Here is a 23,928-nt window from a genome sequence, read left to right as displayed (position 1 = left end):
AGAGGAATCATAGCATGTGTGTCTATGATGAGCTGGCTTAGACATCTAGAGTTTAAAGCCAGGATAAAAACCCTGCAAAAGAAGAGATAGTGACCCTTCAGGGAGGAACACTGTAAGTCAAAGCCCTTGTACAGACCAAGAAAGCAAAGACTGAAAATGCACTGGATTCGCCAGAAACCTGGACATGTCAAAAATCACTGACGGGTGAAGTCAGCTTTGCCAGCAGCTGAGCAGCAGCCTGAGACAGCCAAACCCACAGTGACTGAGCCAGCAAAGCCATGGCCCTGTAAGTGACACCCTAAGGAGGAGCCCCTGCCGGCAGCACCAGCTCTGCCTGTCCATCCAGCAGCTCAGGACAGCATTTCACCCCCAGGCCACAACATTCCACCCCCCCTTCTTCCTCCAGAGCCACTCTGGAAAAGGCAGGCACAGGGCTGGAGAGTGCTGCACCCTTTCCAGAACACAGGAGCACAGCAGTCGATGGAAGCGGGTACAATTCGTACAGCTGTCACCAGAGCAGTGATAGGAGGCAAGGGGAAGCAGAAGGAAGCACCAAAGCTGTGGCTACTTCTGCCCAGGAAAGGCTGCACTGCTCTACACCAGCATCAGCATCCACAGTTTGTTCTTGAAGGGCTTTCCAAACCATGCAGCCCAGCCATCAAAGTCAGATGTTGCAGGGCACAGGTTGCTAACATGCAGGTAAGAAAGCAAAGATCGAGAAGAGCTGCAGGAACCCAGCTGAGCCATCATGATAAAAAGTTGTTCTTTGGGCCCAGTGCCAGCCCTAGCTGCAGGAATGGGAGCTGGCACTGTCAGAAAGGCAACAGCTGAAATGGTGGAAAGGACAGTAGTAGAGACTTCCTCTACAGCAGACTGCAGAGGTTCAGTTCTCAGTCTTAGCCAAACTAAAAAGCACAGCTCTGGTCCCACCTGGAACCACAAAAATGAAACAGTTTTACACAGAGGTGAGAGTAATACCTGGAACTCAGCCTTTAATGTGGTAGGCACTCTCCACCATTTACCTTGTAATAAGTAAATAAAACACTCATTCTTTAAGAAGTGTATGCTCTGAAAGATAATTACCTGGAGCATTACATTCAAAGAGCTGCACACTAAATCACCACCTCCCTGCTCCTGCTTGGCTCGTAATTCCCATGGAAAATTCATAAAAGCAAATACAGCATCTCTTCATGCTGTTCTCAGGATTCACTAAGTTTTAAGCAATGATTTGCACTGCACCCCTCTATCTATTTACCTTCAGTCACATAACAATCAAGGAATAAATGGCATTGCAGTAATAAGCACTAATTTAAGACACAGAAGAATAATGTACTCTCTACAGAAAACTAAGATTCTGAAATGCTGCCACTTAATTGACTCATGGCATTATGAGCAATTACAACAGCCAGAGTTTGGAGCAATTTTAACAGCTCTTGCTACTTAATAGGTCTTGCTATCAAAAAAAACCCTCCCCAAAACAAACAAAAAAACCCCAAAACCTGAACCTGCCAGTCTGTTGCAAGATTTACTGAGGCACCAAGCTCACATCCTGTTCTGGGCTTCTGCTCACTCCTATCATACAAACAATAGCAAAAGCAAGATGCTTCTTCTGATCATCAAATACCAGCACTGAAAAAGCTTTTTCTGGCCACACCTTGACCCTGCTGATATGGCACCTTCCTGCTCCAGCAGTTTGAGCCATTCTATGCTAATGGCATGGGGCTGAACTCAGGCACAGTAACTAGTAGACACTTGCTCAGCAAATAAGGAAAATGACATCCCATGCTCATCTACATAAGCAGGTTCCCATTTTCAGAAGTGCTCATACCAGTCATGGTGTTATCCCATCAGTTATTCATCTTGTAACATCTGCCAAGTCAGGAACAGGGATTCTTCTCATTTTTTGTTTTCACTTATGCTTATTCCCCCAACCAGGGTCAGTTACTCTGGGAACGAAACTTCTGGCTGAGTGTGTCAAAAGCAATAAACTCTCTGTTAATTGATGTCCTTGTAGGCTTTGACCCAACTAGTGGAGTTTAGCAGCATCTGCCACCGTTTATTAAGTCACTGAGATGAAGGATGTTTTCAGCTTAATATGTCTGCCGCAGTCTAAACTTTTGTACAACAAATCAAGCAGCTCTACACACATCTCTTGCTGTCCCCACATGCATCTTCTTGCATCCTGCCCTCTCTGTGCTGGCATGAGTGGCAGCAGAGATGTAATTTTATTGAGAATTTAGCCAGGGGTACCCACAAGCTGGAGGATACATGAACATTCTGCTATCCTCTTTTTTAGAGGTGTTTCAAATTAATCTCAGCCTCAAAAGCACTGCATTAACAAAGAATTTCATACATGAATGACATTTCAGTGATATTGGCACCTGGGGCTTTTTGCTGTTTTTCAGTGCAAGTAATGATGCTGTTAACTCTGTATTCAAGGGTCAATTGCTGATAGACTTGGGTACCAAAAGCAGCTGCCCTGTTGGAATTGTGAGCATCCAGCATCTTTTCCATTTTTTTATTACCCGAAATGCACATGCAAATGCTGCTATGCATAAGTGATGCCTCTGTTAAGACATGATGGCCCAATATCCATATATGTTGAATGCTGGAAGTATCCATCAACAAAATCTGGATTCGGAAATGCCATATTTTAAGAAGCACATAAAGTAATTTTCACAGTCATTGTTTTTGCCCTGAAAATATCAAGATTCTATTGGTATTGTTGATATAACTTGTCCAAGTTAAGGTCTGATGCCTTGTTCTCATTTTACTGGGAACCTCGAATGCCTCCTTTTGAAGCAAAATGAACCTGGTTATCATATTATTATTGAGAGGTGGAGTGGTTGAATACACTCTCTTGATACAGAGTGCTCTGTATTTTTCCATCTGAGAGGGAGAAAGGGGAGAGAGAGAAACACCACATCTAGAATTTCAGTCATACCATACCCCTGTCAGGACACAAACCCATCTGGAAATAAATAGCATGGAAATAATGCATTCTTTCTAACCTGTGTTTTGACCTTTATCTTCATGTTGACCATCTGCTAAGTTAAGCAACTTTAGAAATAAAGCAGTTTCAAACAAAGTTTGGTGTGAGGTTAATTCCTCAGATATGAGGGAAAAATCTGTGCCAGGAAAAGTGTTTTCTAAATGGAGACTGAAACAAAAAACCTACCTGAGAAGTGCTAATGTACTTTAGGAACCTCAAGGCCTCATAGTTGAGGGAAGGGGTTGGACTTGCCCATGGTTGTAGTTCAATGTGCCATCTTACTGTCTGTAAAACAAAGCAAACCAGAAAACACCTTAAAGGCAGTGCAAGCATGGATTACGAGAGCTAATAAACTAAGGAGATTTAATTTCAAACAAAAAGAGTTTCCTGGGGGCTTGTCTACACATGAAAAACATTTCAGAATAAAGCAGGGTTTCAGCTACAGTGAAAAAGCATCTAACTATGGTTTGTAATGATCAGCTTTGAAAGCAGATGTTGGTAATTCAGAAAGAAAGTGCTCCTCATCCAGGACACACGTGTTAACCCAGTTATTTTAGGACACCTAAGTATGCTGTGAGAAATGCATGAAGAAAAACAAGATCTGAGTAACCAAATCTTCTAGCAAAACATCTGAAAAGGGTGATATAATTTTAATTTCATATTTATCAAGTATCTCTGCTTGAACATCCACTGAAACAAGAACTTGGATTGCAAACACTGATCACGAAAGGAAACCCCTGCAAGAAACCTGTTTTCTTTTTTAAGATCTAGATTTTATGAAAAACAAGTTTCTAGTGGGCTTTGAGAAAAGTCCTCTTCCTCTCCCACGCTTGCCTGACAGATACACAAGAATTCTTTGTTTCCCTGGAAAAATATAAGTGTGGCTGCCTGTAGCCCTACCACTCTGTATTTTCATAGCCGTAGCTTTGGTGGGTGCTTTCTGCACTCCCTGCAAGGCCCCTCAGCTCTGAACCTGGAGGATCCTGTCAGCTTTTCCAGAAACACTTCCCACATAGAGTGGGACAGAAAAGGTCTTTCAGACACGTGCTTGCAGAGCAACGGGGCTCTGTGCTCCCATCTGTGCCACCTTCTCCAAATTCTGCCCGCTGTCACGCTGGGAAGTTTAGACTTGTCATCTCTTGCCCTCAAGTAGATAAAAATACAAGCACAGTGTTAAGTTGTACTAAATTAAGATTGATTCCTCATGGCTTTTCATCTTCAGGCTCTGTAACTCACTTCTACAGTTGGGCAGGTAGTATCAAGCTTCCCTTTAATCATCCTCAATTAACTGAGTTTCCATGATGGACAGGATGGGGTTTCTTCCTCAAAGGCTTATGCTGACATTCAATAAAATACAATCAGAAACCCCACCTGGGATTCCCACAGGGCTGTATTTCAAACAAAGCCCTGGAAAACATGTAGGAAATAGCAATTAGCTGGAGAGGATGGAGGCAGATCAGAGAGGTGAGGCACTGAGCCCCCAGACAGGACTGGTCTGTGGCACCAGAAGAGCCAGCACGGCGACAGCAGGGATCCTCTGATGCCAGAGAGGAATGCAGGAAAGAGAAGGTAAAATTAGAAAAGAAAGATTATTAAAGAGGACCACCAGACCAGATGGCATTTGCGTTGAGCTGATATCACGAATTGATATTTTTGCAGCCTAAGTAAATATAGTCTACAGTGAGTGTAAGCCAGGTTTGTATGAGGTTTATTGTTCCTTTAGGGTTTATTTTTCAGATTTGTTGTGGGTTTTTTGTTTGTTTTGGTTTTGTTTTTGTTTTTTACTGTAAAGAGATGCTGAAAAGGATATTGAGATTTTTTTTTCTCCCTCAGAAGCAGACAAAAGTAGCATTTCTCACCCTGAGACTTCCCGCCTGCAGCAAACTTGGACTCCTATACCCTGCACAGCAGGATCCTGGAAGCAAGCTAGCAAGCCAGCTCTGCAGCAGCATGTCCCCCTGACCTCTGCTTGCAGCAGGCAGCCTGCAAACAACGAACAGCAGGAGGATAGGTGCACACCAGGGAGGGAAATTCGTGTAATCTTTCAGAATGAGTCACACTTCACACGGCTGAATAACGTTTGCAATGACAGGAATGCTGCTGTTTCAACAGGCTTGAAAGCTGAAATGAAAATGAAGACTGACAATCGTTTTCAGGGGGAAAAAAAAGAAAAAAACCAAAAACCAACCAAACAAAAAAAAAAAAAAACCAAACCAAAAAAGCCACCCAGAGACCTACACATCTATGCCCAGTTATTTTGAAATCTATTTGTGTGAGAAGTAGCTCATTAAGTAGAGGAATGGCAGGGTGGCCATTGTGGTACTGTTCAGCAAGAATTCCTTCTGCACAGAGTTGACAGGGAAGGAAAAAAAATCTCCATAATGAACCACGTGAATGAGGTTCTTTTTCAGCAGAGTGCAATATCCAAGAGCCACTGCAGCTTACACTCGGGTTCTTAAAATCTTAAAGACGATAAACTAGCCTTCCCACTGACTCCAAACTATTGATAAACACATGAAAATGAAATAAAAACCCCAGTGACTTACTAATGCAGTTTCACTAAAAAATGGCGGGGGGGTACGGGGGGGGGGGGGGGGGGAAGGAAAAAACAGAAAGAGATCAAACTTTTATATAGTTCTTTAAATTTAGCAGCACTACATAAATGCTACTTTTGTGACAGATATCAGACCCGAGGCTCCTTTTTGACGACAATGCTTTTGAATAGCTTCTCAAACTTCACACTTAGTCCCTGGCCCCTTAGGAAGCAACAGCCTATTTCCATTCACTAACGAACACATTAGAGGGGCCTGCTCCTAACACCTCCCGAACACCCCTACAGGGCGCCTCAATAGCTGCCTTACAATTAGATTCACAATGAATGGGGGTGAAAATCCAACACATCTCTCGGACCAGGTGCACCCCCCCCAGAGGGTAACTCACAAATGTCGGTGATGCGTTTTGGGTACTTTCAGGAATACAAAACATCCTCTTGAAGGAGCCGTTCCATAGGTACATTGGTAGCCTTTGTTTATAGTTTTTCAGGTAATTTTCAGTCTGTTCCATAGTGTTTCCATGTAAGCCTTCTCAAAAAAACTCTACAGGTGCTTTGTGAAAATCAGGATTATCCCTGATAAAAAACGATCCTTATTTGAGAAGTTTTTCCCCCTCTTGACTTTGCAATTTTACTTACTCAGAGTGAACCTGTCTGTGGCATCGTGATTTGGATTTTCTCACCTGTACTGTGGAAATCTCTAGAATGACCGAGAGCAGGTCCCTGTGGCTGCTGTACAAACTGAGGAGGCTGAGGAGCAGCTCCTTTCACAGTGGGCTTTACAGCAAGAGGAGCAGAGGAGCTATTACAGCCCAGATTATCCAGCTCCGGATATGAAATTCAGACAGGCATCGCCAAGGCTGCCCAGGACGAGCCAGAAAATGGGTTTAGACAATCTGCATTTTTGCCTATTACCAATGGGTGTGTTCTCCCTAGGGAAGGACTCATCCAACCAGACACCATGACTGTGTTTCCCAAACATCAACATATCCATATTCCGCAATACAAAGAGATGACAGTACCTGGAAAGTTACAATGCCTCTTAAAAAATATCATACTGAATATCCTAAAGTATCCCTCTGTATATAGCTTCACTTACAGATGCTTACATTAACTGAAATCAGCATTGTAAGAAAAATCAATCTTCAGCAAGACTTTATCACAAACACTGGCTGGACATTGACTTCAGCTACTCCTGAAGGGTAATGGATATCCAGAACTGTTTTTCAGAGTGATGTCTAAATTTTCACCACATGAGATAACCAACAGAGTAAAGAAAATCTTAAAAGTGATGCCACGGCTTTGTTAGGAAAACTAGGCTGCATTTGAAGGTCTGATTTTTTTCCAGGTACTTCACACTTCAGGATAAGGACTGATGTTTCCTTCAGACCAACCTGACCGTCATCTGCAGAGACTTCTCTCTGCAGACCACTTCATCCCAGATTTTTTCTCCCTCATAGCCATCTGTGATAGTCATTTGATAATCCCTTAATAACCTGTAGTATATATGTGATGTACTTTTAAAGGACTGTTATTTAAAATCTGTCCTAAAAATCTGAAATCATAATATAAAATTTAAATCAAAATGTGCAAAGGGCTCACAAACCAGCAGGTCTAAAATTGTAGGTCTGCAAAATGTTTGGGTTTTCCAGCCTAAATTTACACACAAATCATTAAATTCTTTCCAGACCAATCCTAGTTTCAGTGCACTAGCTCAAAAAGCCCAAACCCTTCCTTCCCTTCTGCTTACATTTGAAAGGGAATTAGAAAGTTCTTTGTATTTTCATTTTTTTAAACTCAATACCTGTTTTTCCCCCCTATTTAATGTCCTTCCTCTTTAACAGTCAATTAAAATACAGAAACACATTAGCCATTTTTATAAACAAAGTTTGGGAATCCCATTACCCTGCCAAACAGTCTGTTGCTTCCAAAGAAACAAAAGACTTGTCAATATATACACAGATGTCTTAAGAAAATCTCTGATTAAATCATGCAACAGTTTAATTTTTTACATCTGAGGCAGGACCAAATGTGAGTGGAAATAATTTGTGGCAATAAATTCCATCAGAAACCATAAATATTTGCTATCCATAGAAACAAATGACATACACATCTTCATCTCCAATTATTCTGTCTGTATCCTGTGTACCACACACTCAGCAGAACAGAACCTGCTCATGGGTGAAATTTTGCAGGGTTTTATCAGTTTGAAATGCAATGCATGGGATTCAGATTCAGATTGCAAAACTTCAGACATCTAGATGGCAAATTTATTAGATTGTACTACAGAAGGCTTGCCTTTGTGAGAATAGATTGATCCCATATGATTAACAGAGCTTGGACATAATTTTATTTGTGGTCCCTCTCAAGCACCTGTGGCCTTAAGCATAATGGTTTGTTGTGGTCTTACTGGTTGGGGTTTTTCCCTCAATTCGAAAGTACCCTACATAGTGAAAGGTGCTTACACCAAATCCTGGCTTTGCAGGACATGCAAACAGCCACGTGTTGACACCTCATGAGGGACACGCGACCAGCGCGAAGCCTGCTAAGGAGAGTGGGAGGGCTGCTGAGGGTGGAGGCAGCCAAACCTGGCACACTGCTCCTCTTGCTGACAACTCCAGGAGCAAAGAATCCCTCATGAACGCCCACGTTTAGTTTCAGAGGTAATTAGCTGGTTTACTCCAAGGGAGAGCCAGGAGGGAAGAAACACTCCTGCATGCAGACAGCTATCGAGGAAGCTCCCACAGTGGGCTGGGAAGCTAAGTTATTTGACAGGACCGATGAGGCAGACAGGCTCTTTATGGGAATGATTCATCTCACTAGAGAGTAGACATCTAAAATAAGTAAGGTGAGTCAAGCACTGGAAAAGTCCATGTCTCTCCAGGACCTGCAAAGGAAGCCTGAAGGATGGGCTCACGAACACTTAGGCCACAGACCCTTGACATCACCGAAGAGAAACCCCAGACCAGACATTCACACACCCCATGCTGCAGAAAAACATGCATTTTAGAGGGCTGAACCTACTACTTAGCTGTGAGCCTAAAGCAACATTCAGCTGCACTTTATTCTTCAGCAAGGTGGAGTAATTCCAAATATTTTATGTTTGGAGCAGCAGTATGTGGCACAAGTAAAACAAACTCCACCTCAAAGCGGAGGTATCAGTAGGAAAGAACAAGTATGCCTTCAGCCTTGGCAAAGACCTCCTTGAGAAAGGTCAATTCATACAGTCCCCTTCAGCCAAATGTAACCAGCACCACAAGGGCTCACAAGACGTACACTCGTAAAAATCTGCTACCTTACATCATTAATTTAGGAGTAGCAGGGACACACACACAGGCTCAGTATGCTGTAATTTAAAACACAGGCCTACAAAGTGACTGACTCATATTTAAAGCTTTGAGTGAATTAATTTCCAATACAGCTGGTTTTATAGATATTCCATCCATGTATGTCTGAACTGTTTCTTTCCTTTTTTTTTCTTTCATATTACTATTATTTTCTACTTTTCTTTGCAGTTTGGCTTTCTTGAACATATCAGGTTTTCTCTTAAGAAACCATAGTGCAAAACTTGCTACATACACTCCTCCTCTGCATGTGCATGCCAGTATCAAGAGAAAAGCAGTGAGTTCCCTCTGAGGCATCAGGCTTTATTTAATTTTTATTTATTATTAATTTCTGGGCATAGAGCAGCAATAGGGGATACACATCATAAAGTCACCCCAGGACAGGGAATCACAGGGAAAAGCAGCTGACACCTAGTCCTGCAGTCACCTAAACTGGGAATTTCCACTCCAACAGTGAAACTTCCACATTGCTCAAAGTCCATGATGAACTGGAAAAAAAAAAAAAAAGAATTAATACAGGAAATCTTTCTCTTTCTCCACGTTTCTACTTTCCTGAGTTTATCTAAGGCAGAGATGTCTCTGACACCACTGCACACACGCACACAGCCTTCTCCACACCCAGTCACCAGCGGATTGCTCTGTCCTCTGCATGCACCACATGGGTGCAGTGCAACGAGCAGGCCACAAAGGGAGTCTCTCCCACAGGCAAACTCCAGAGCTAAAAAATCTGCAGTGTGTTACAGAATCACAGAATGGTTTGGGTTGGAAAGGACCTTTAAATATCACCTACTACAACCCACTTCCATGGGGCACACATTCCAGTAGGTCAGGTGGCCCAAAGCAAACAGTATCACCCCCAGTACAGACCCCTGATGGACACCACTTGTTACTGGTTGTCATTTAGACATTGATCCACTGACTATAACCAGTTCCTTGTCCATCTATCAGTCCATCCATCAAATCCGTATCTTTCCAGTTCAGATATTGGCTGTACCTAAACAGTTCCCTGTCTTCAGCATGTTTTAACATGTCTTCTAGGAGGATCCACTCCATGATCTTATCCAAAGATTTGATGTTGGAACAATAGGCTGAGGAACAATACCTTCGTGCCAAGAAAAGCAAGCAACGTGTCACACATACAGTCAGGCTTTCCCACACAGGAAGGCTGCTCAGGAAAGGAAATGCTGCCCATGGAAACCAGTCCCGTGATAAGAGTGCTTTCTACATTAATGAGTGTATCTCCAATTTAAATGGGTTTCCAGCATGATCTGTGTATGGAGAATTCTATGTCTGGTCGTGTGTGTTTTTATTTTATGGAAGAGGGAACGTCTAGGATGCAGTTAAATCTCCCCCAGCTCCTCACTCTCTGCGCATCATCTTTTCCAAGTCTCTGCAGTGCAGCACACATTTGTCTGCCTGAGAGAAGGATGGGAGTGCTGCAAGAGTCAATTTAGGAAGCTCCAAACATCACGCCGAGGGCTCCACTTAAAAGCAGTTTATCAGCACTTGCTTCACAAGGCTGCAGTTTGCACCAGTAAGTAAAACTCTTCAACTTAGCAGGGAAAAGGAAAAAAAGGCAAAGTTTTACATTGAAATGAAGAAAACTATTTTCTGACTTCAATTCTCATTAGACAAGCTTTGAGTCACTGCATGGTAACTGAAACCAAGAGTCTTTACTTTTGTAGAGTAAATCAGTCTGAACATGAATACGTAACAACCCCTGGAAAGGCAGCAATCATCAAGCATCTCACCTCTGCTTTCCTTTTGTTAATACTGAGGTTTATTTTCTGCTCCTTTTGCTTCTCATTTCCCATCTGATGGTATGAAATCGACCACACGCATACAAATTACTGCTCTGGGGGGAACTGCTGCCTTTACCTGCAGGCGAGCTGCACTAGCGACCTCCGTGCAGAACACCAAAAACTTCGGTGCCTTGGGAGGTTCTGCGTTTCACACACAAAGCCCACACTCAAGCTTCCTCCAACTCCTCTTGCAGGTTTGTGTCTTTTCCCCTAAAAAAGTGTCTCATAAGAAAAGCATGCACAGGACAAAAGGATGCTTGCCATTGACTTCAAGTGACAGAATTTACATCACTTTAAGAATCAAGAAATTGATTTGGTAAAATTAAGAGCACCTTCCAAAATTAGCATGAGGAAGCCAGATCTGTAGAGGAATTTAGGTGATTAATGCTCCATTGAATTCAAATCGCAACCCTGAACTCCACAGGAAATGGGTATTGGTAACTCACTTGCCAGGTTTACATTAGCCACTGTGGACATCCCTGTAAATTCACCATCACCCTGAGTGCCAGTTTGGGACTTACAGGAAGCAGGGTTTCAGAAGACTTGCCAAAATATTAATTTGTAGGTATTTATGTATTCAGGAAGCTTTACACCTAATTTATAACTTACACAGCGTAACGACCACTCCTCACTAACTCTGAGGAATAAATCCACTGCAGCCAAAGAATCTGGGGGTTGCAGGGGTAGGAAAGGGCGGTATTGCACTGGGGAACCTCTCCTCAGACCTTCAAAGGTCACCAAAGACTAACAGCTCTGCCACTGGAAATCCCAGCAACATATGGGAGAAATAGACATTTATTAAAAGAGAGATTGATTTTACTCTAAGAGACATACAGCTTTGAAAATAGCCAAATGAGATTTCTTTGCTATGGTTCTAAAATAAAATGAATAAATCGGGCGGCAGCATTCCAGCGCTATCCAGAGGCTGTCAGCATGATAATATATCTAATGGAGATAAAACCAGGAGCCAGAACAGATGGAAATTTATGGAAGTAAATTCACAAGACTGCTTAAGCAGCTCAATCAGCTGAATTCTTTCCAGTGCCCGTATGCCTTTGCCAACACTTAAGGATAGCAGCAAGAAACAGATACAGCAACTACTGGTCACTGCTTGTCAAATTCAGTTTCTGCTAGGCAGAGGCAAGACCGTGGCTTCAGCCTGTATTCATAACTGCTCTAGTTGAAGTGCTCTGGCTGAGAAATATGGAGATGTCATAATCCATACAATAGGGGAATAAAGCTATTTTCCTCTAGGTTGACTTCACTTCAATATTTAAACCACAGCATACAACAAACAGAATTCATCAGTAAATACATAGCTAGCCAGATAAACTGAGTTTATTTTGTGCAAGTTCCAACACAAAACTGTGATTTACAGATAGGGATGCCTCTGGCAGCCTACCCACTGACTTCAGAGCCTCTGCCTGAGGCTAAGAACTGGGGAAAAAGAAGGTGCTTTAGAGTAAAACCAATGCTTTCACACAAATAGGAGCATTTCACACTTGTGCAGCCGTCTCTCTAATCCAAGTGGAATGCAAATGTATAAACAGAAATGGTCCACCACACCTTCCAAACTAAAGGGAGGTATGAAGGATCAGAAAACCCCTTCCTCTTCATCTTCCCCTCCTGGGTAAGTACCAGGGCAACCTTTTGTGCCTGGGGAGCAAGAGAGGGCAGTATTTGTCACTAGACGTCTATAATCTCATAAAGCAAGTAAATATCATCTCTTATCCATGGGTAAAGCAAAAGGCTGAGGAACTTCTACTGGTATTTAGATTTCAGAGTGTAAAACCCTAAGGTAAGACAGAGAGTATTTAAAACAGGTACTGAGGGTACTGTTCCTTCAACCCACCATCAGTTCACTTCGTCATACTGGGTTTTACTGGATAGACAGGGAAGACTCAAAAAGCCAAACTTAACTTTTTTTCTTCTTTAATTCCTTATTTCATAAAAGCATTAGTCAGTAAAACCAGATAATGCAGTTTCACAGAATGAAACGTATTCTAGCTTTAAACATACTCCCTTTCCTGTTTTTTAATATGGCTATGGATTAGTGCCCTTAGTCTAGAGCTATGTAAAAGTCTTCCAAATAAAATAAAACAGCATGTTGGGCAATTAGTTCACTCTGTCTAGAAAGGGAACAACAGCTGGCTTACAAATTGTTAGGATTTTAAGTACAAGCTGATACATTTATTTTCCAGTCTATAGAGAAGAAAATCAAGCTCATTTCAAAGCCCATAAATTTGAAATATTTTTTATTCAAAACAAGTATAGACCCAAGCATCATAAGCCCATGGAGGATGGGCTTGGGCAAATATGTACCATCCTCTCTAAGCAAGGATATTTTCCAATATTTTATCACTAATTCAGAGCATTATACAGATACAGTACTGAAAAACTACATGGTTTGACCCTGAACTCACGATGCACCCAGAATTCCCACAGATTTCATAATGAATAATAATTGCAAGATCAAACCATTAATCAAGACATCTAACGAAGAAGAAACACTTCAGCTCAGCAGCAACCAATTGACACATAATTGCTTCTTGTTTAATTTTCTCAAAAGAGGGAGGGAAAAGGAACATGATGTTGTTGCTTCACCCTATTCAGGATGAAACAAAGTTCACTTCTTTGAAAGTTTCAGTGCTGCAGAACAACCATGAGGAAAACACCAAAAGAGACACGGCACCCGTACTAAAAATTTGGGGGCTTTTTCAGACAGCTCCTACCTCGTGGTGTTTATCTATGGGATGAATCTCACTCCCCCACTGCTGTCATCTACTCTGTAGGGAGCAAGAAAGATTTGGAACTGATTCCTATAATTTTTAGGCTTCTAAGTGGCAGATGTTTTCTAACATTACATGCCATATCAATAGACATTACCATCTCTTCCCCCTAGCATTTCAAACAGTGTCTCTTTGTAAAATATGAAAGAGGATGCTAAATAAAGGGCACTGACTTTGAAGCTCCCAGTTGATTATTTGACTTAGCTAGTTGCCAGGAGAGGAATGCGGAAGAGGGCTGGGGATGGATGAGGCAAAAAGCGGGAGGACAAAGCAGTGACAGCAACTCTGTGATGTTAATGTTTGCTGGTTCTAACATCATTTTCAAATGCACACATTTCCCAACCAGGTCCAGCCCCTGGCACATCACTGATATTTGCTTCTCTGCCATAATTTTGTCTTGGCTAACTTTCCCCAGCAGACCATGTCACACACACACAAAAAGTGACCCTACCTCATCAAAACTAATAGCAAGAATGTATTTTAGCAATATCCCTAAGACAGACAAGTTGCCTATCAGGGTCTTGCAGATGTTTCCTTGCTAAGCTCTCAAGGCCCACAGGTTTGTCTTCCACATACAAAGAAGGGCAGAGGTTTCAATTCCTTCAGTTTGCAGAAGCCACAAGGTCAGTCCTGGAAAGAACACAGAATTTTGTCTCTTCCAGGAGAACTCACGGCCCTGCACCTGAAGCTGCATCTGAAATCTATCAGAAAGTGGAACCCCAACTAAACTTCAGTGGGTCACTTCTTAAATGAGCTGTTGGTTAGCTCTTTCTTCCACAAGAATGTAAACCCAGAGGTTCTTCATATAAAATCTGAAGCAGTTGGCTTGGCCTGACAGTCCCAGGAGACTTCAAAAGCCAATGATCCACTGCAAAGTCCTCCTCGTCCTTTGCCAGAGACAAGAGCAGCCTCCATTGCATGACAGGGAGAGGTGGCATCAGGAATGATGTTTCTCACAAGTACCCCAGATTTGCAATTTGCAAAGCCAGAACAATTCTGTTCTGACTTTCAAAGAACTCTGAAAAGCCATTTTATTTCAGTCTGCAAAGCAAACTGAGAAGACTTTGGTGAGAAGCAAGATTTCTGTCTTCTAATAGCTGCTGGAACCACTACATTTATCATTACACAAAGACACAAGGGAAGGTTTATTTATTTCATTTATACATGTGACAGCGTGGACATAAATTACAGCACTAGTTTTTAAATGTTGCAAAAAATTAATAAGAGAGCCAAATGACCACCCAGGGGTTCCCCCAGAGCCACACTCAGGACTTGTGCTTTTCAAAGGGTCAGCAGTGACCACAGGATACTCCATCCACCCATTCTCTGACAGTGCAGTTCATGAGCAATCACAGACAGAGCCTTTCCTGGTGGCACCTGAGCTTGATGGCACATTCAAAAGCAAGACTACTGAAGATGGAAGAGAAGATCAGATGGGGAAACAACACATCATTGAAAATCCAAGCCCTTCCACTTAGCACTGCATAAACAGCTGGGAACATTTCCGCCATCTCCTGAAACTGACCCAGTTGTTGCCACGAGAGTGAGTTCAAAATCATGGCTTTCATCTCTCTGTTACCCTAGGCGTCAGTCCATTTGTGCACATGGCTTTTATTACCCTGAGAGATTGGCCAACTCAAAATAGTGCAGCACATCACCCTGCCACTTTTGTAGGCAAAACCACTAAAATAAACAGCATTAGGGTGAGTGTATGCATACAGATTGCATGATACATATGCCATATACCACAACTGAAAGAAAAATTGATTCACACCTTTTTCCCCTCTTTCAGTTGTTCCACTGAACTGCAGGTCATTTGACCTAGACTTACAAACACAGAAGGGCTCTGGACAACATTTCATCATGCACAAAAGTATCTTGGTGCGTATCTTCTAGCTACAAAAACACTCAAGTTGATTAAATGACTCATGTCCACTGCACACAGATCTGGAGCATTGAACAGCCATCCAAGACAAACTCAGCTCAAGGTTAATATTAGAACAAGTGATAAGAGTGGGCTGTGCTGCAGATGCCATCAAAGATTAGTGGTGGTTCACACAGACTTTCTCACTTACATGTCAAATCTTTTATCTAATCTGTGCCACGAGTGGCAGCCATCACTGCCAGGCTGGAGGACAGCCTGACAACCAAACCAGACTGCTTGAGCAAAGGCTGGAGGTCCCTCCCTAATGCTATCTAAATCTCCAAATTCTACATCTGTTTTGTAAGAAGTGATGATGCACTCGTCACGCTGTCTGCACGAGTCTGCAAGGCAGCTGTGAGAGGGTTTTGTTCCTCACCGCAGGATTTCAGTTCTGCACCCCTTGTCAGGGGCCACTAGAGTTCTGCTCTGGGCTCACACCAAAGATCCCCCAGCTGCACCTCAGTCTGAACCGTGGCCATAGCTCAGTAAAAGTGGCAAGAGAGAGATATCTGGCATGCTGGCACCTACCATGCAGCCCCCAAGCAGACACGTCTCTGTTAGCTGCCTGGCTGGCTGAGTAAATGTTGATGTGAACTGACTGGACTAACTGGGATGAAAACCTTACTAGCAATGAAGTTAAACACTTGTCTCATAAGAAGGCAGATAAAGGTTGGCAATGTAAAGTCAAAACCCTAGGGCTATCAAGGAGAATTTTTACCTGTTCAAATCTCTCTTTCTGGACACTTCTGTCTCCACAGAAGGAAATTTTAGAAAAGAACATAGAAATATTGGCCACCTTCCTTGCTGCTTGAGCAAGGAAAGCTGTGTCTCCTCAAAACTGTCCTCACTTCTTATTTCAAAACATGAAATGTGACAAAAGACCATTTTTGGCACTAACTGTGCCACTGCTACTGGGCAGTTCAGGTCACTTGGCCCCCAGAGCAGCCCCATGAAACAGTTTGAGCTGAAAACAGAAAACAGGAATGGTTTTTTTTCCAACCTGCTACTGCAGTCATAAAAGATTCACATTTTGTACAAGGCCTGTGAACTGTCTCTCTGGGTTCAAGGAAACAATGGCACAACTGTAATGGCCACCACAGAGCAAGGCATCTGCAGAATAAATTATCACCTCGATCCTTGGGTCCCTTAAGAATGCTTAAACACCCTTTTTTTTTTTTTTTTTTCCCATGCCACAGCTACTTAGAAGAACTTCTCTTGTCTTTATATGCCAAAAGAAAGCCATGAGCAGGTATTTGAAAGATTTTGAAAGAAATCTATGGTATTGGATATAAAGTCTCATAATGCTGTAATGACTTTCTGAAGAATAATATTACCCATCTGCTTCTCAAAAATTCACAAAGGAAGAACTATTTCAGGTAATAAAAAGTATGTAAGAATCAAGGTTATTCTTAGTGGTCATTTACCTCACAAGTTTGCAAGTGACATCATTGTCAGAAAAAACATTACCATCTCCTCTTTATGGTATACTATAAATGCATTTCATCTGCAGTTAAAATACAATGAAAGCCCAGTATTGCTATTCCTTGACTACTTGGAGAAGGATTCTTGTGTTTGGGTACTTTCTGATACCTCAGCTGCAACTGTTTACAGGCAGAGCTGGCTGATGCTCCCCAGATTCGGTTATCAGCTGATGAAAACTGCTTTCAATAAAAGTTTATTCTTTTCTTCCAAGGACAATAACCTCACTCAGTCTGTGCTATTAGCCTGAATATTTGAGCAAAATCAGACCAAGGCTGTTCCCCAGGTACTAACATATTGAAGCCATAAACTCCTATATTGAGTTAATCTTACCAGATAAGCAACTTTGGGTCAGTTTATATTTGCTAAGAGACCTCCAAGTGCTGGAGGGGAAAAAAGTTGTCAACTATTGGCCCCTACTCTGGGGTCCACTAAGTCATCACACAGAACAATTATGGTGGGGTCTGGTCTCTCTAGGGAGGTATTAAGCCATGGCAAATATTGCTTATTATAGTCTTAGAACACCCCATTACCTCTCCTTATCCCATGGATGTTAGATCATTGTTCAGGCTAAATTCCAGTTTGGCTAATTACATTGTATCTGCCAGACTGCTTCTCTAATTGCAAAGCAGGTAAATGTAGCCAGAGGGACCTCGGGAGGTTGCCCGGAAGCACAATGAAAAACATACCTAGACCTTCCCTGTGTGGATACCCACAGTTCACATTTTTCTATAGAGTCTTTCCATTCCTTACCAACTGCAGAGTTAAAAGATTTTCCTAATATCTTGCCTGAAAATAAAGCCAGTTACTTTTTGTCCTACTTCCAGTGGACCTAGGGAACAATCGGTCATTATGTCCTTAAAAAAACTTTTTTTTTTTTTTAATTTGGAGAGTCTTGGCACATTCCCTCAAAACCTACTTTTCCCCATTCAAAACAAGTACCAGTACTTCAGGCTTTGCCTGCAGGCTTGCCTTCCTGCATCTCTTAGCACCTTTTTCCTCTGAATGAGACTCTCTCCAGTTTGTCTACCTGTTATTAAAGGAGGCGCCCAGAGTTAACACACTCCAAGGAATAACCAATATCCAGCTCTTCAGCTTTGCACTCCTCTGCAGCAGCATCCCACGTGCCACTCGCAACCCTCAAAGCCAGGCTGTTATTCACACCTCAACACAGCACTTAGGGAACAGCAATGAGCGCTGTAAAGCTCGTCACGCCTGGGACACAGGTGGAGAAACCGGAATAATCTTTGGAGATCCAAGAGGCCGCTTTAACCCATGTGGCTCCTTTGGTTTGGCTCAGCCAGGGCAAATCCGCCCCTGCAAACACAGCCTGATGGGACCCCCTACACAGCTCCCAAAGCCCTGTCCTGTCAAACTCTGGTGTAATCTTAAAACATTGCTCCAGGCACACAGAATGAATAAACTTATAAAAGTTAAGTCTCGATCCAAAACAGACAAGCAATTACACCACGGGATGTGGAAAGACAGATGGATAAATTTAACTTCAGAAAGACAGACGGATCGATTTAACTTCAGAATAACCAAGTTCCCTCCAAGAATTTTGGCTCTTCCTCATGAAGAGGCAGAGTAACTTCCTATAAAAGCAGTACTCAAAACTCACCATATTTTTAAAGATGTGAAGCCAGCTTGAAAACACTACGATGCAATTAGGCAATGAAAACATCTGATACATTTTTCTAACCAGATTTCTAGAAGAATTAAAAAGGACTCTTGGCATAAGCCCTACACTTACAAGCACTGACAAATATAAACGGCATTGTCATTCCAAAGTTAAAACCCAAATGTAAATTTAAGTAAAATCTTAGCACTAGTGTAATGCTAAATCAAATGAGGTTATTATGAGCCTGCTGTATTACTAAATTCCAAACAATTATTCCACATAATTTCAAGGCTGTAACTCCAAAATAATTTGCAGACAATTAAAGATGAGACTCTTATCAGTCATCACTGCAGAGAAGCAGTAACCTCTTGGAAATAGTTCCTATTTAAAGAAAACCAAAACCTTCAATCCAACAAGAAACAGCAAAAGACAATTAGTCTGCATTTATAATGAACCAAAAGACAAATTTATACAAGTGTAAGTAACACCTGAAAACATACAATCTCAAAAGAGTTTTTGGTTTTAGGCAATAATACATCATGTTACAAAAGATGTTATAATCCCAGGCAAAGTACAAATGGGCCCAGCAGCAAGATCTTACTCTTTGCTTTTAATCACTGAAGGTAAATACTTCTATATTCCTAGGTACGACATGAAAGAGCATCCAAAATAACATCAGGTTAACTTTGGCAGCATACCACACTCCCCACCTCCATGGAAATAAATCTGCCCAGAAGGCAAGAAATTCCAGCTTTTCTCAACCAGACTCCTGAAGAGGGCTCCTCCCAAATTCAGTGCACAAGAGCCAACATAACCTTGTTATTGCAATTATTGTGACAAGAATTTGCTGTTATTTCAAATTCCAAGTGCAGTATTTTTTTTCTTTTGCCATGGCACCCTGGAATAACCTTTTAAAACACACCTCACATGTCCGCAACGCTCTGTGGGTGCACACCCTGCTAATATCTATTGCAGGAGCAGGTACACTGGGCAAAATCTGTGTGTTTCCATGTAGCTGGAGTTTTTATCTGCTTCATGTGTTACCAGGTCAGTGCTTAACACAACCAGAGCTTAGAATCACACTTTATAAACATAATTTTATTAGCAACAATGCAGCTTTAAGTGCTCCACCAAATATAAGTGGGATTATGAACTTGCATTTGCTTTACACTTGCAGCACAACAAAACTCTTCCCATTCTTCAGATAACCATCATATCGTGTCAGTGTCAAATCTTGCTTGTTATTCGTCAGCAAGAGCAGCAGCATCTGCTCTTTCATAGGCTCAACCAGGAGCAAAACAGCTGGGAACAGCACAGCTCTCTGAAGCACCACAACAGGCAGCTCCAGCAGCTCCCAGAGATGTCACATAGCTAAATTACTTTAGTCCCTGCTGCTTTCAGTTAACATTTTTTATGTATGCATCCTTAGGCACAGACACTTGGAACCTCGGTGGTCAAACGCTCCCATTGGCTGCACAGTCATGGTCTCTGCTGACAGAGCCTCACCAGTGGTCAGGAAAAGCACAGGCAGTTTTCTGCAGACTTAGGGGCCATTTATGGACAAGTCTCCATCTTTCCCATCCTGTCTGTGTCTTTTTTTTTCCCCTTTTGGTGGTGTTGGTTGCTTGACTGCAGTTGTGCTTGGGAAATAAATAACACAACCCTGCTTCAGGAAACTTTAAAGTTGATTCAAAGTAGGCACCAAATAATTCCCTTGTGTGCTTTTGCAATTTATTTTTTTATACAGCTACAAAGTAGGATATTCAACTTCATCTATGGAAACACTCTGTTCATCAGTCTTCTGCATTAATTCAGTGATGTAAGTGTGGGCAGAGTTATAACCTAGAGGCACTAGGCAAACAGTATATAACTAGAGGCAAACAGAGCAAAGTCTGGCCTCGCTGATTTTTCCTTGCTGCCATCCTGCTGGCTCACACATCCCAACATTGTCCAACACCATCCCTATAAACACCAGGAGAGAAAAAACTCCCATACCTGAAAGCCTCTGCAGGCTTTAGAAATGGACTGACAGTAGTTTACAGGCAGACAGAAGACATTGAAAACACATAAAAGACACAGCAAAAAGCAATCCCACCCCGATATAGCACAGATTTGTGCAAGGAGCCTGTCCCTCTCCTCCAGGCAGCATCTACACACAGCAGCACAGCACACTGACAGCACTTGCACCCTGATGCCTTTCTCCAGAGCTGCTAGTAGAAGCCACAGACCACCAATTTAAGCAGACGTTTTTGGTAAATGCTCCTATCTTGTCTTACAATAGTCTGATGTGAAATACCATGTTTCCTGATACTAAAAAAAAAAAAAAAAAAAAAAAAAAAAATCACCCATTAAATTTTATTTTAGCTATTGTGCTTCTTCTCATGAAAAAATGACAGACCTCAGACCACTTTCACTTTATTTTACCATTACTTTTCCCCCTATATTTTTATTTAAGAGCTCTATTTCAAGACCAGAAATCCCTGGAAGTTCAGTCCTGTTATCCCCAAAACCCTATCTTTAAGCAGATTTTTCTTAGCCTGAAGCAACATATTCAAGTCAAATAGCTGAACACAGAAGGCACTTCATGGTCTCAAACCTAACCTGGCAACAACTCCACCCTCTATTATATATACTAATATTTTTCCCTTGACTTAACTGAGGGATTCAAATGAGACCTCAGCAGCAACATGGCCAGCACCACAAACCAGAGCAGTGATGTTTCTTTCACACACGTCACCTGGAGATGCACCAAAACACACTTGGGCTTTCCAGAGCCTCAAGCTCTCCAACACTGCAAGGTGCTGCCAGTTCTCAGGTAAAATGAGCAGCCTCTCCTCTGCTTCCCCACTAGGATTGCCTCAAAAATCATTAACTAAATTAGGATGTGCATTACTTTTGCCTCTTGTTTTTTGACACCATTCTTAGCATATTTTCAAGAAACTCTTTGAATCCACAGGATTATAGCTTTTTTCCCTATTAATGCTGAAATTCTTCAATAATTAGAATAATTTAAAAGCTGGGGTTTAGGATAATGCCAAGTAGCAGAGCATTGACAACAAAAATCACAAAAACTGACACTGCAAGACCTAGGTACCTCAATGTGGTATCAATACCACAGCACAACAGAACATCACACAGTCATTATTCTGAACAAATATGGGGCAATGTTGTTCCTCATCACTGCCACAGTGGTGAAGGAAGCAAGGGATTATGTCATTTCTTCTAAACCTTTCAGGAACCCAGAGGCAGAAAGTAGCAGTTTTTTTCCATCGGTTTCCCAGATGAGCTGAACCTAGAAGTCAATTTATACATGAGTTCATTGTCATCTCCTCATGAAATAGAAAATTAATTACTGGGGGGGAACAGGCAAAGAGAAGAAAGCAGATTTGCAGTTGAGACCCCACAATCACAGAACATCTGGTCAGATGGTGGTTTGGACGTTAGCAAGTAGTCTTTTCATCAAGGGAGTAAGGACAAGCTTTAGCCATTCTGCAGAAAACTGGTTTTATTCTTGTTGAGGCAAAGATCAGAAACAGTTATTTACTTTGACCAGGAAGGTGGTCTCATTTCTAGCAAAATCCCATGTGCTCCTCCTCATGATCATTCCAGCTTCTTTAAGAACCCGCACAGACCATCACTACTGCACCCTGACAGCAGGACCCCAAAACTACTGAGAAACCCACGACAAACTACTCCTTCACTGCCCTCAAAGCTGGCTCTTCCCCCCCTGAAAGACTGCAAAGAAAACTCTGCAAAATAAATATTTGAACCTCTAAGCGGTTCCTGAGAGCGTGGCATCTGCCAAAACCAAGGACAACATGGAGATCATTGAAGAAGGCGACATCCCACTACTGGCCACACACGCAGCTGACTGCGGGGTAAAGATAGCACTGGCACTCCTCACTCCTGCTGAACTCCAGATCCTAATGATGGTCCTCACTTCCCCAAAAGGCTTTACAGTCATTGTCACATAGGAACCTAGTTACAGGTTCATTTACCAGCTCATTCACTAACTCACTAATTCTCACGCAGACCAGGTCTTAGGACCATTTCTTGATAGCCTTTTGAGAATGAAATGGCACTCAGATGCCAAGAACGCCAAAGGCCATGGTCTTTGCCCAAGTTTGATCCTGTTGGGGATGCATCAGCCTGCGGAGCCCACCTGGTGACTCGGGCTTACTGCCACCTTCTCAGACCGAGCTCTCACCTTGCCCAGCCCCGCTCCAGCACATTCGCCCTTCCCTGCAGCGGAGCAGCACTGCTCAAAAAGTCGCTCGACCACTTCCCAAGAAGTCGTCATGACACCACACCACCTCGCTTCACCAGCGCACACCCGGCCGCCTCTTCTCAGGTACCAGCCCCATCTCCGCCCCGGGTGCCCGCTCACGCTCAGCCCTTCGCAGGGAGCCGGGGTCGCCTGTCGCGACACGGCGGCCGCTCCCTCCGAGCCCGCCCTACCTTCCTGCGGCGGCCGCCCGGGGGCTGCGGGGCGCAGCAGGCGGGCGCGGCGCTGCCCCGCCGCCCGCTCCGCACGTAGGTGACCCTCCGACGGCCGCCCCCCGCCGCCGCCGCGCCCGGGCGCTGCTCCGCGCCGCGGGACGGGGCGGGCGCCCGCGCCGCCGCCGAGTCCCGGGACTTCTCCTCCGGACACCAGGTTCGCCTCATGCCCAGCTGCAGGCAGAGGAAGAGCGCGGCGGAGAGAAGGCAGAGGCGGAAAGCGGCGCCCCGCCAGAGCGGCCGCTCCTTGGGCATGGCGTCGGGGGCTGCCCTGCCCGGTGCTGCCGCCCCCCCGCCCCGCCGCAGGGCTCATGCCGCCGGCGGGCCGGGCCCCGCGGCCGCCGCCGTCGAAACTTAGGAGTCCCCGCCCCGAGCGGGGCCGGCCGGGGAGGGGCCGGGATGCCCCTGTCCCGGCCCGGCGGGGGCTGCGGGACGTAGCGGTGCTCGGCCGCAGGCGGCCCGAGGGGTGCTCCGCGCCTCGGCGGGGGCAGTGCCCGGTGCGAACGTGGGGCCGGCTGTGCAGCCACAGGTGAGTGTCAGCGGGCCTGAGAGAGCACTCAACACCCCGTCCTAACTATCGTATCAGCCCGTCTCTACAGCATGGAAGTGTACTAACTTGTTAATGTACGGAGTAGTTCACATTATACACTGTGACACCACGAGGTAGTGAAAGTTTACTGGAGACTTGCGGATTGTTCGTGTTGAAGTCAACCAAAAGGACAGCCTGGCCCTGGAAGTAAGGACTTTGTTTCTTGTAAGGTTAGAGCTGCCTGTGGAGGATAAAGTATTTTGGGCAGCCAAGATAACACCAGCATCCTAGCTCCTCTGACACATCTTTGAAAACCCTCCCCAGTATTGTCTGGCAGTACAGATAAGTAACTCTAGCAAGGTTGACTCCAGGGACATCTGGATCAATAGATAAGCAGCAA

General features: G+C 43.5%; 1 protein-coding gene across 1 annotated transcript in view; it reads right to left on the bottom strand.

Annotated features, from left to right (window-relative positions):
* The window catches only part of METTL24 (methyltransferase like 24), a gene marked incomplete at both ends in the record, with an annotated part of 45,342 nt that extends 22,088 nt beyond the window's left edge, over window positions 1-23,254 (bottom strand). Inside the window, 2 exons of the mRNA XM_082276979.1 lie at window positions 3,179-3,277; window positions 22,961-23,254. Of these exons, the coding sequence (XP_082133105.1) occupies window positions 3,179-3,277; window positions 22,961-23,254 (393 nt within the window). The remainder of the gene's footprint in view (window positions 1-3,178; window positions 3,278-22,960) is intronic.
* Between the last annotated feature and the right edge of the window lie 674 nt (window positions 23,255-23,928).

The sequence above is a fragment of the Coloeus monedula genome, assembly GCF_965178545.1.
Source record: "Coloeus monedula genome assembly, chromosome: 2".
NCBI classification, from domain to species: domain Eukaryota; kingdom Metazoa; phylum Chordata; class Aves; order Passeriformes; family Corvidae; genus Coloeus; species Coloeus monedula.
This window is presented reverse-complemented; position numbering and strand designations above follow the sequence as displayed.